Source organism: Ascidia mentula, chromosome 6 (assembly GCF_947561715.1).
Source record: "Ascidia mentula chromosome 6, kaAscMent1.1, whole genome shotgun sequence".
Taxonomy (NCBI): domain Eukaryota; kingdom Metazoa; phylum Chordata; class Ascidiacea; order Phlebobranchia; family Ascidiidae; genus Ascidia; species Ascidia mentula.
In genome coordinates this window covers 5,138,754-5,152,414 of record NC_138571.1, presented here as the reverse complement: position 1 = coordinate 5,152,414, position 13,661 = coordinate 5,138,754, and the positions used below count along the sequence as shown (strand labels likewise).

At 35.8% G+C, this 13,661-nt stretch overlaps 2 protein-coding genes across 2 annotated transcripts in view; both read right to left on the bottom strand.

Moving 5' to 3' along the window:
* The window catches only part of LOC145906967 (uncharacterized), a 65,960-nt gene that overhangs the window by 8,525 nt on the left and 43,774 nt on the right, over positions 1 to 13,661 (bottom strand). The gene's annotated exons all lie outside the window — the stretch shown is intronic.
* On the bottom strand, positions 5,500 to 9,359 carry LOC145906302 (uncharacterized). The gene is given in 14 exon segments (XM_082993718.1): positions 5,500 to 5,654; positions 6,070 to 6,158; positions 6,215 to 6,383; positions 6,447 to 6,520; positions 6,571 to 6,692; positions 6,762 to 6,917; positions 7,019 to 7,124; positions 7,322 to 7,674; positions 7,726 to 7,827; positions 7,943 to 8,068; positions 8,128 to 8,276; positions 8,336 to 8,360; positions 8,818 to 8,984; positions 9,272 to 9,359. Coding segments are annotated over 14 exon segments (1,830 nt in total). The 3' UTR covers positions 5,500 to 5,550.

Sequence of the window (13,661 nt, the reverse complement as noted above, 5' to 3'; positions counted from 1 at the left end):
AGTCGTTCATTCACACAGTTCTCTGCGCGACTTTCACATCGTGTCTTGTCGATCACAAACGCTGCAAACTGAACGAATCGAATAGCAGTAACCTCATCTAGTTCTAAAACACTGATAAATTCTTAGATGGAACGGCAGGAAACATTGCTTTCGTGCCAGCACATAACGTAACGATCTAAATTAATAAAAACAGATTGTGAGAATTCACGCTAGGTGGCAGTATTTAGACAGAAGTCGAAACATTACGTCTAATACGTCTCAGATTTTCTGCAATTGAACGTATTTGGTGGACGCCGCAGCCACCGATAAACAGATACCTCAAGTTTTGTGAAGCACATTGTGTTTGGCATTGGCGTGTACCTTTGCCAATAAGTCGGTAAAAAAAGAAACTGCACACAGATTTGTTTCTGGGTCAATCACCCAGTTTTGACTCTCGAGATTTGCGATAACGTTCCCATGCGGTCAGTATCAATCAGTCCGCCTGCTTCGACAAACTTCAGCAAATTGTACCTCTGCTCGTCGGAACCACACGCAAGACGATGGAACAACTTTTATTTTATTTGTGTTCAGTTGTAATAAGTAAGGATAGGCCGAAACTAAGATTTTTATAATTATTCGGTTTCAGCCGAATTTTTACTTTTTTCTGCATGCAAAGCTGATGCGAAAAGTTTACTACAGATAAGAATCATTGTTCAAACTGTACGATGAGTTCGTTTTATTGATGAAAATTAACTTTAAGCAGTTGGCACAGCAGTCAAGGTTATTCTTTATGTGCCAAATAAAAGGTTGTATGGTAGGATGAGATCAAATCCAGCACATGTTTTGTTTCAATTTATTGCGTTTAAAGAGATTGATACCAAAATTACTCATGTGTGCCTGCAACTGCATTTAATTCTATCCTTTTTGCTATCACAATTCTATTTGAAACAGTCTACAATTCTACAGGAGTAACCGTTATGTTCTGTTATGCCAAGCCTATCGATATATTTGAATACAATAATTATCCAGATTATCTTCCAAGATCTGAAAATTTGACAAGACGAGGCATAAGCTATTTTGAAGCTGGGAATAAAATATTACGTTACCTATTTAAAGCAGAACCTGAACGTTTTCAAACTTTTGTCAAAAAATTTGAAACATAATTCGCATCTGAAATGCTATGTTGAGTGATGGTTTATGGTGCTGGATGTATAAAGTTTCAAGAATAAACAGCTTAGGCCGGGTACACACAGAAACTGTCGCGAGCGTAGCGTATGCCCGCGCGCTTACGCGCTGGCGCATTGGCGTCCATACAGAGAGAGAAACCTTGGGCTTGCGAGCTCGCGCGCTGGCGGAAAGAAAAAATCGGCGTCCTCACTCACGCCCGGCGTATTTTCGCTGCCAGTTATCACACTTGGTCCTTTGTTTTGTATGGCATTCAGAAAACGCAGAATTGTGCTGTTTATTACCGAAGACAATACGGCCGTGGTGAATGGAGTTAACCACGAGAAAGTACTAAATGCCAAAAAGTACCGCATTAGCCAAAAACATTACCTAGAACAACTGATCATACGGTTCACAGGCTTCGCAGCCAAGCTGGATCAGCCACTTCTAAAGTATGTTGATCTGGTTTTGCAAAACTCCTGCAATTACCACATTCACAAGATCCTGTTTAAAATATTTTTCCTGCATGTACGAAGGAACAATAACACCAAATGAAACCTTTTTATTTTGTGGAATTGACTAAAATACAAATGAACAGGCAATAAGAGAAAACAAATAAGAAGTTACTGGTTCTGTATCAATGCCGGATGTTATGATCATTATGTTTATTACCACTTTAACTACTGGAATAGATTGTCATGTTGAACTGGTATTCTTTCATGTTATTTAATTTATTGGGTTCCTTTTTGAATTTTTCTGAACAAAGCTGCTGATTTTTAGCAATGGGTGCTGAATAAAAACAGAAAAATGTATAAACACAACATTGAAGAGAGCCTCACAAAGAAATAAGAGCACATATTTTAGACAAATATACAGTATCATGAAACCATACAATGTATCACTTTATTAAAGCATCACATCACATGCAATTTTTAAAGCTAAACAGTAGATGATGCACAAGATATCTATAACCAATATAACAACTCAACATTTTGAAAACATGAGCAACCTTTGTTATGGTATGATCAAAACCAGCAACATTTTCTTAAACATGTTGATTGTTAGTGGATGCATGTTCATATTCCAATGAAAGATACTTCACTTTAAAACAGAAAGCAGGCTTGCTCGAAGCATTTCAAATAAAACCACATGAAATACTGCTCCAAAAGATATTGAAATCATGTCTAAATATCCGTTAGTTTATTGTACAACAAAAAGCTGTTTGGTTTTTAGGTGAATTGGCCAGCAAGAGCACAATTTACATTTTCTATTTAAACAGCTTTTTCACTAGCTAAATGGAAATACCTAAACTATGCAAAAGCTGGAAGAAAAAACATGCCATGGTATAATCAACGTGTAAATTATCTTGATAAGTTGATTTTGCCCTTCTACATAATACTAGACATGTTCTTTTGAAGCGTTAATTCAACTAAAACTGTGCTTACAACTTTATAAAGCTAACATGATTTAACAAATTTCTATTTTGGTTTAATGGTAAATGGTAAAATAAAGGTAAAATGTCTTATTAATTCAAGTTTTAAAAAAAACAGTTTGCGATTAATTTTCGAAAGTAATTAAACTCAAAAAATACTCTAGACCACATCAAACTTCCACTTACAACACCTATACCTTCGACCCACAACCTACTTCCAAAGTTTACGGGCGTGAGCTAAATCAAAATGATATCGCCGGCGTATACGCTCAGCGGCAAGTCGCGGGCGTATTACGCCGAGCGCTCGCAAGCCCGCGACCTCTTGTGAGCGAAAGCTCACGCTTCCAAGCTTTGTCCAGAGCGTACGCCCGCACGCCGGCGTATACGCCCGCGGCAATGAAATAAACAAAGAATCCGCCGGCGCAAAGCGTGAGTGTGGACCCGGCCTAAGATTTGATGTTGCAGTTGTGTCACTCAATATAGTTGATAGCTCTAAACCTCAGTATCCGTTTAACATTTAGGTCTGCAGAGCAGCTCGACACATCGCTTATGATCACCTCACTGCTGCGTTGCCGGTGCTGTTATCAAGTGACACGCCACCGGCTTGTTGCTTAACGTCATTGTTGTTTCCCCTCTCTACCTTAACGCTTTTTACAAGCTGTTTGCAAGCATTTGAGTACTGATGATAAACCCGTGTATGAGTTCGAAACGTTTACCAGCATTATGATCAACAGCATTCTAGATTTGGCTTTGATATTTCAGTTTCTGGTATTAGCACTCCATTTTTTCTGTGTAATATTGTTGGTTATCGTTTTCATCGGTTTTTGCACACAGAAAATAAAAACTTATTTATAGTTTAATGCCCACTGTGGTGTGTAGGAGCCAGAAAATAACGCAAAAAAATTGTTTGTCTCACATCATCTTTCCTGGCAAACATTGTGATTTCCACCAGCATATTAGAAACTCGATTAGGCGCTGACAATGATAACGAGTAGTAGCCAAAATCTTTTAATGTAGGTGTGCCATGTGATTTCCACTGCATTTATGCAAAACAAAGGTATCTAATATCAGCCGAACTATTTCTTTAAACCTATTATTTGTTTACTGTTTTTTTGACGTACGACACGAAACATAATGCGGTACGAGTGATTTCCTTTTACCACTGGGGGGAACGCCACAATCATATTTGAATAAAAAAGCGTCAACCCTGGTAACCAAAAAGCCTAATCACTAGCAAGTTTAAATAAGCTTGTTAAAGCTTTTGGGTTTTAGAGTTTCTTTCAAAACAACATTATTGCTTAGTGCACTCACAATGGACACAGTGGTATTTGAAACGTATGCCCATAACGTAGAGCAAGATATTATCTTTGTCTAATATACAAACAAATAAATAAACAATGTTGCAGTTATGCCGTCGGATTAGATATGTAAAACGCGACTTCGCATACAATTGATGGTATTATATTTGCACTTGGCTTCGTAGTTTAAAGCAGCGAATCTACTTATCAAGACCCACCTCAAAAGTTTTGTACAAATCATGGAAAGTAGGCTCAATTTCTGCGCAAACATTAAATGCTTCGATTTCCGTATGCTACGACATCAGTTTCTTATGAATAAGGATGAGTAAGACAAACTATTTTAATTTCCTAGTTCTAAGTATATGGGGGAATATAACTAAATTTATTTAGGTAATATGGCCTGGATACTCAGTTGTCGGTCGTTTCTGAAATCATCTGGTTAGTCAGCAACAGATTCACAATCACGAGAACTATTTGCAAGACGATAAGCTTTAAGGCAAAAACCGGCGAATCTTTAAAGCACTTCAACGTATTTATTATCACCTAGTTGTATAAGTGCAACAATCACCACTAAGGCAACAGGGTATTCTATTTAACCCCTCGAGACTCATTACTGCGTTAAGTGAGCGCGTTTTTTGCGTTCAAAATTAATCAAAGCAACCAAATGATAAACATAGCGAAAATTTAGTTTGATAATAAGTTTTTGGACATTTGTCAAAAAATGAGGAAAGGACTTACAGCATGCATGTTAACTCATTGAAAATCTTGTGGCATGTCTTAATATCGCATAACCTCTGTTGTGTAAAACTCAAGTTCAACACTACACAAAAACAGTGGTTTGACTGCATATAAATATAAGCAATGGAATACACCGAAAGAAGAACAAAATAATTATTTTGGAAAATTTTTAGTGGTGTACACGTGCAAAAAAAACAATGCTTTGAGATTAATACATTTATTTTGCATTTTCTTATTTCTAAATGTGCATTTCAATATGTAACAATACTCCTTTCGATTTTTGCCCAAGCAATATACCTAAATGTTTTAAATGAATTATATCATAGACGGCTCAGACAACAATGGTACAAGGCAGCCTGTTAGAGTACCAGGATTTTTGTGAGATTTATTTCAATAGCAAGAAATATTAACACATTTTTGGAGTTTCCGCTGATCGCGTGCAGTTTTTGTTCAATTGATATTCATGGTTGATTTTTCAGTTAGTTGTTATCGCTTGTCCCCATTTTCAGGGTTTCTTCACTCATAATTCGACCACTGCCGATAAATTTGCGAATAATTCTTGACTAGAAACGGTTTTTTCACATAATAATTGTTTGTGTCAATATACCAAGCATCGTCCTATGGATATTTTTATTTGTATTCATTTGAAGCGAAGCGCAAATTTAAATCAAACTATCGCACGAAAGAAAATCACATTGGAAGACATGTGTATCACTTCGCAGCACACGGGGATTCCTGTGTTATTTTATGAAAATACTACAAATATTAGTGTTTTTATTTGAAGATAACAGATGTGACACAATACTATGTTTGCCAAACGCAAACAGAATTACAAGATATACAAGGATACTTAACATTAACAGCCTACAGTAAACGCTGGTGGTGCAGAGAACGAAGAATTGGAAATGACATATCGATATTTCGTCTGCAATTCGATAATCAACGATAAAAGATCATAATTGTTGAATTAAGATCTCTATGTGAATGAGCAAAATCAACGGCTACATCATCTTGGATGGTGGTCCCTTCCAATCCATTCCAGTCTAAATATATTTGCAGTAAAGACATGCCATTTTCTCTGGACTATAGTCGAGAGCAATATCATTTCGTGTGTTCCTTCGGTTACAAGGGTTTTAAATTTCTTTTGGATTCATAGGCATAAATATTGGCATATATAATTTGGATCGAGTTTTTGATTTGTCGCGTAAAGGTAGCCTATAACTGAACATTGCCTGAAAAAAAATAAGGTAGCCAAGTCTTTTGTCTGGGAACAATTTCATCGCAGTCTGTGTAGGGTGATGCAGATCAGCTACATAAATATAAAGCCTACATAAGCTTTGTTCTTGTGCCCCAGTGTAAATTGGTTACTGCAACTCCAACAATCCAGTAGTTACATCAGAAAATGCAGAGGGATGTATGTTTAAATAGATATTAATTTTTCACATCACAACAATTTACGTGTAAAGTCGTTGCAATCGTAGCAAATTTCTTCTTTCGTGTTCTTTGTTCCACCGATGCAAACAAATTCACTTCTCCAATCGTTTACACTGATAAAAAAATAAATTATTAAAATATTGAAAAAAATCTGTTTTGTGTTATTTACCTGACACCAGGACACATAGCATAGACACTTCCAGATCTTCCATAAGCTCGAAATTGAATATATCCAGTAGGAAGTGGTTTTACGTTAGGTGGTAACGTTTGGTCAATCTCCGATACATCGCCCACGGAAAATTGAACGGGCACCGTCAGTGTATCATCATATAAATTATCTACAAAACAACTAAATATCCCAGCACAGCGCGTGTTCAAAACACAATTTTACTCAAACTAACTTTCAGATATGATTTCCAAAATTTTTGTCATCGCTTCTTTTATTTCTTGAGATTGTATCAGAATTCCGTTGTTTCTAAGAAGACATTTTTAAATCTGACTGTAAAAAATTGCCTTTTAGTATACCTCGAAAATATGGTGTATCCAATTATCATGTTTTGCAATGGTGATTCAGACTGCATATAAAGGTAATAATAATAGGAGGAGTTATATGTGGTAAACACCAGATTGCCAAACGAATTCCAGATCTAAATTTGCATGAAAAACATTTCACTAAAAGCTACAATTGGAATCTTTTAAAAAGTAAAAAATGTTACCGCTTTGTTGGAGATGTAAAACATGATGTCGCATATGGACGGAGACGTCATTCCGTATCGGCATTTTGCATCATAGTATAAAGTGGTTTGTTGGTTTGATGTAATATTGTCTGCAAAGCTAGTCTGCTGATCTGAGTTTGGTCGATAAGAAAAAACCTAAAACACAAAAGAGTCATGGGGTTTTTCTTGTTGCCAGACAAATCAATTCATTAACTTTTGTTCATGTTATTGTGTGTTGTCTAATGCCACTTCTTTACCCTGAGCAAAAAGTTGTCGAAACATTCATTAGAAATTCCTACTTCGAGCAACACAAAGAAAGGATACGATTTCCTGCTCGACCAAGTTGTATTTGCAGTCTTACAACTGAAAAGGATAGTTTTTATAACGGTAAAAATAATGCAAAAATGTTCCATGCCTGTAAGAATTCCCATATTGTACGTATTGGTTAGAACAGGTCCCACAACTCCAATCATACTGAAAGTAAATCTAAAAATTTTCATGTTAGAAACTTCATTTAAATTTGTTTTTATTAATCAACCTGCATGCCCGATGGATCATACATATTGTTTCCACCATCGTGAATCCTGGTAGGGTCTGAACCGTAATCATAAAAATAAAAGTCGGAAATCAAACTTGTGATTTCTGCAGATCGTTGTGCAAGACGATCCAAAATTGAATCAAGATCGGGAAAAACTAAAATAATTGTTTTTATTGTACCAGAACCTCAGTTACTTTGAAAATACAACTAACTGTCTTTTGGAATTAAAGGATAATGATGAAAAAAAAGTTTCTGAAAGTTTCCTCCATAGTAAGACAAAAATCCGTTGTTAGTGTAATATTGCAAAAACATGTTCTGTCCGCTGTCATTCACCGGTGTATGATTTGGAACATGACGAAGCATTATATTGCGACTCTAGAAGAACAAGTGTTTTTATAATGTGTAAAATGCATCAACAAAACTTACCCGATATTCAAAATATGCATTGTTTTTGTAGTCCGAATTGGTGCATGTGTCAATTGTTCCATAAGTGTTTCGGTTCATCCAGTTCTGAAAGTCTATTTTGTTGTACTTTATTAAAAAAAGGTTATGCAGAACATTACATGATAAAAAAAGTTTTATGATCGAAATTATTATTAAGTTACGTTATAAACAAAGAACAACTAAACAAACATTTTACGATATCGTTATCAAGATCAGAATGAAGAAACCAATTATCGTCGTAATTTTGGGTTTGATCAAACGTCATTTGATTGACGGTTGCAACTAACATCCAACCACCTCCAGCTGTTGTCATATCACAATATGTCTAAAAAACAACCTAAAAAAGTTGACTAATACATATTATTTAAAGCCTCAGCGAATCACCTCGTAAGAATTATCTAGAACTTTTGTAAAATATGTACCATCACCAAATCCTGCTGTCTGAAGCTGTATGCATGAGGTCGCTGGATTGGAGTAAGTGCCCAGATGCGTTTCTGTAGAGATGGTTGTTGGGGTGGTATTGTAAAATATCGCTAAAAATAAAATAAACCAAATCTGTTTTCGAAAAACAAAAAAATTATTCAATACCTACTTTTTTGTGCCATATCGTCAGAAACCTAAACACGGAAGAGGTTTTAATAAAAATCACGAACCTATTACGCAGATTTTCATGCTGCCCAAAACAATTTTGAGGTTCAGAATATGATTAGAAACTAAATACGACTCTCCCACAAAATAAACCGAAAAAATCAACAAAAACAAATGTGTACAGAAAAAATTACTTGACAATAAACGTATGGCAATTATCCAACACCTACCATTCAAGCTTAATTTTAGTTTGCCAAGGAATGGTCGAGAAACCATTTTTGAGCAGCAGCTCATAGAAAGACTGGGCTATCATTAAATCACAAATGAATGTTCAAAAAGCCCGTATGGTACATCATTTGTCACGAACTGTTCCCTACTTGTGGAGCGTTTTTTAATCCAACTGGATATTGGATGACGGCAAGAATGTCAGAGGTTTTGTGGAATAGTCGTTAAACGATGTTAATGTCAATACGTATATTAACTTACCGGTTTCCGTGTGAAATTTAGCAGCGCGAACACAAATCCCAATGTTGTCAATATAAGCAGGACGGCGAAACCCAAAGCCATGATCAAAGGTTTGCACAGATTTCGTGATTTTTGAACGTGTGGTGAAGAAACAACAAAATCTGGACGTTGTGGAAATATTGGGTGTTCTACACAAAACAGTAGCTTTGCATTTTTATGGAGATGCTGGACCAAATAAAATGTCACAAAGTGGTGAGATTCGCGAAACTTTTTCCGTAACTTTGCAAGAATCTAGCTTTTTAGTGACTATTGTCATTCTACTTTGAAAGGATGGGAAAAGGACCTTAAAATTCTGAAACGTTCCGTTTTAAATTATTAAGTTCGCGATCATTAAATGTATTTGAAAAGTTTTCGCAAGGTTTTTGAACAGTCCAAATGAATTGGTACGAGTCCAAGGAAATTTGAAACAACTAACCTTTTCCCACAATTCCATGTGTTTGTGTACTGCTGTTAATTTCTGTACTTTCGTAAGCATTTTCTTCGTTGACGTACACGTTTGCCATTATAGGAAGATTTTGCAAACCACGTGTCGATGCAAAGGTTTATCTGCCCAACTACTTTCACTAAACCTTCACAATTGATGTACTGTGTCTTCGCTGTGTTTTCCCTCTTAACACGGCGTTTGTGCAAACATATTATTTTACGATGAGTGTAGGTGATAAATATTACACGCGAAGCCAACGCGTACGACACACATTATACATCAACTTTCATTTTGAGTTGTTTAACTAGTTGTTTGACCTACACACGCGTAACGCCTAGCTTTAAACATATAAGTGCTTGTAGGCTACAAATTCAACTTGCTATTTCCAGCAAAATAATTTAAACAATTCCAAATAAAGTCAAACAATTCCGGTGAAATACAAGAGCATTTGGCGATAAAATAATTGTTTTACATTATATGTCCTGATTTCTTGATTGATGTAATTGGACGAATATATTTTGTAAATAAACAATGTCTCTTGCATAGTGCAAGACGAGTTTTACAGGAAGGTAAATAAAGTGAGGCAAATATGTCTTATTTGAGTATATTTGAGTATATTATCATTGTATACACTCTGAGATGTTTAACTGTGTACACGCGAATTCTGTCCTTGCTATGCGTTACCACTAGCAATCAGAATATTTAATGAAGACTACACTCACGTAGGAATAATTCAACAAGATATTGACAAAGATATTTTCGCTTTCAGATATTTGTTAGATTTTGTCGGATTGTTTTACGATGGTATCACACTTACGCCATTTTATTAGATAAAGCGGACGTTTGAGTTTTAAGATTTGTTTATGTAATGTGCTGCTTCTTCGTTGCCTAGCGTGAATTAACTGAGATAATTATGTTTGATATAAAAAGAGATTACGCAGTCACGTTTATCACAAACTTAATTTGTTGCCGTTGCGCAGACCGCTAAAGTTTGATATGTAAAGAGTACGACAGTTGGTTCCGCCAGTCCGTGGTGATTGTACATAATTGTCACATTCACTTTCACCTGTCGACAGTGCATTGGTATGCGATGTTACTACAACCCAGAAATCAATATGAGATCGCCAGTAAAGCCCGTTTCAACCAGAAGATATAATCAAGTACATGTGCATTTCCGTCACATGCTATTAGTCCTGACTACGCTTTCGAGATCTTATGCGACATTACTTGCCTTTCGCCTTTACACTCTTCTTTTGATTTTGATTAACATACGGGGATACACTTGTCATGTATTCATTCTCCTTTGCTTTCGGTTGCAAAGTTGTAAAATTCTTTGCTGTTGTTTGAATAAACACGAAATATCTTTTAAACATCAGCAATAGGCGATTTTGACAAACATTTACCTGTATTCTTTGCCATCACTTCATCAAAACTTTCGTAAGGATTTTCTTCAACATAAGCATTGGCCATTTTGAGAGGTAATATTAATGAATGAGCATTTAAATATTCTGCAATTGCATCAAAGTCAACGCATATGTAGGCATATTGTTGACGTTGTAATAAATAAACATATGAGTGAAATTTTGACACCACCGTGAAAAATGGTGTCACAAAACGTCGCGACTACTTTACCCTTATCCCCCCTTAAACGCTAAATACCTGATACAAACATTGGCGAAATAGCAGCAATACGTTTAAAATTAAACATCCTTATTCTTAACAACGCCTCTAACAGCACAGTTCAAAATATGCCTGGTAAAATCTTGACTAGCGTTTTAGTATTTGAAGCCCTTTTCAAAGCACATTTTTAATTACTATCACTTTCTCGAAGCTAACAAACCGCCAACAGATATCCGCACCCTGTGCATATAAACGAAATTTAAATAGTGTCATCAAATTTTAATGCATTCTTTGCCAAATAAAGCCAATAAGGCGATCTAAAATCTGACAGAATTCCTCTTAGTTACAGGTAGTTTTATACTTGCTTTACCACCAAATGTAAAAAGAATCAGATAATAGACTGAGGTATATCCATATAAATGGTTTTATAATTTACAATGTTGCCAACTTTGCCCCTCTGAGGTCAAGGTAGCTCAAAATCATTTTATATCAGCCCTGGGAAGAAGAAAAAGAGAAGGTGAAAACCATTTGTTTTTTTTAACACTTTTGTATTCACGTTATAAACTTTTACGTCCCTACCCTATAAAAATCTGAAAGTTCATTTTGCACAATGGTCTGTGCCACCCGCTGTGTAACAACGATCCGTTGGAAAGTCAACAATTCTGTTTACTGAACCAAGTGAAACCGATAAACCAGGTTATTTTTCATTGGAATTAAATTCTTGAACATTACCACAAAACCAATATTAGTTCCAAATCACCGATTTTTTTAATAATTTAAATTTAAATTGTTTTGCCAAGAGGAGGCAATCATCATTTATGATTTGTGGTACAGTTTCTGTGTTACGTAATACCAAACATTCCATAAATGTTCATGTTTTTGTTTTATATCATCTGTTATGAATAACATAAAGCAAGGTATGCTCACTGCAATCAAACTCTGGTTTGCCGTGACAGTGCTAGGTGTGCCGTAGCTGCACTTTTTAAAAGAACATGTTTGTTTTTGACAATTTAAAGTCAAACTGTTTCGACAAGGCGCTATTCCAAACTCCTGGTAGGCCTCTGAATGTTGGTTCGTTTTATTATTTTTGATGTTTGAATGTGGTGGTGAAAGTTACACAATGGCATTTTTATGGTGCTGATGGTCGTAATGAATCCACGGGTTCTTCGAATGATTTAACAAGGATAAACTTTTCAATTGCTTTTTTGTCCAGCTGATCATTTTCCTGGCAATTTTCCATAAAATTTATAGGATCAATTACAGTCTTATTTACTCCCCAAAAAATATGAATCTGTGCATTATCACAGGAAGGTAATCGCTTTTTGACGATGCCAGGTGCGTTCTTGTAAACAATACATTTACTCATCCCAAAAAATTCACCATCACGCGTACAAGTTGTCGAAACAAATGGTGAATGACATAAAACTGAAAATGGACAAGTCGGGCAACACAAAATATACACCAATTGAATTTTCGTCTTCCAGGATGCAGTTGAATGTGTTCCTTAAAACTTTTTTGCGAAATGAAGACTCTCTTGGTTTGCAGCTCATTCTTAAATTGCACTGATGATGGATTCAGTCGTGTTCGAAACGATTGCATATAATGTATAGCAGCACATAAGCTTTGGCTTTTCTAATAAAATTTTTGAGCAATGGAAATCTCTATGATTCGCCCAATTTCAACAAACGTGTCAGTTACCCATTTTGCTGGACGCACAAGTGGTTGGAATGTGGGAACGTCTACAAAAATTAATACGAATTAAAGTTAAAAATAATGAATTATTATATTTGGTTCTTCTCTACATTCAGGCAAGCAGTGTAACACCACAACCGGCCATGTTTGTAGGATAATTTAAATACCGAGAACAGGATTACCAACAAGTTGTAAAATGAATGTACGTTAAAACACAAAGAGAAAACAGAAAGTAGTTGTGCAATAAATGTAAGCGGTTCTCACGCATTGTTCGCACTCGTAAAATTCTGTACAACAGGTGCCTTCTAATGTTTAAATTTCAAAGAATTTAGGAACTTAATTTACAACTAATGTGCAAAACTCGTCACTCCGATATACATTTGTCAGAAATGCACACCGTCCTGTAGTTAATGCTTCTCACTACCTTTCGGTAATATTCGAATTTGTATAAGCTGCATACACATGACCACTATTTCGACCAATAAGGTCTCATCAGTGCAGGTTTGTTGGGCACCAAACAAGGTGAAACCTTAAGGAGAAAACACGGTGGAAACACAATAGCCAAGCAATGCTCAACCAATAGTGTCGTGAGACCCGTGTCACTATAATCATATGATAAAGTGGAAGTCTTTGCTTGGCCGTTTGGTCGGCAAAGTCGTTTGATAGTCACACCAGCTGCAGCTTACGCAAATTATATTATTGTCTCCATTTTGCTTATCAAATACATTGTTTAGTAAAATGTAACATATATCAACCAATCTCATTACAATTTGTAGATGGTTTCTAGCAGCACATTTTCGTGAAATCCCAAAAATCGACGCAAATAACTCCACTAAATTGACTAAATTGACTAAACGGCAAATCAATGAGACACTTGCCTTGTTTACATAGATGTGTGAAGCGGGTTCGTGATATCTCTCAATTATATCCTGAAAGGATAAAAGTGAAACTGATTATAAACGAAATTGTGAATTTTGCAATAGAAGTGGCGTCCGTCAAACACTCCACGACCCATAGAATACGAGGACAAGTTCTCATCAAACCAGCTTCCATTAAAGGGTTTTCCCCA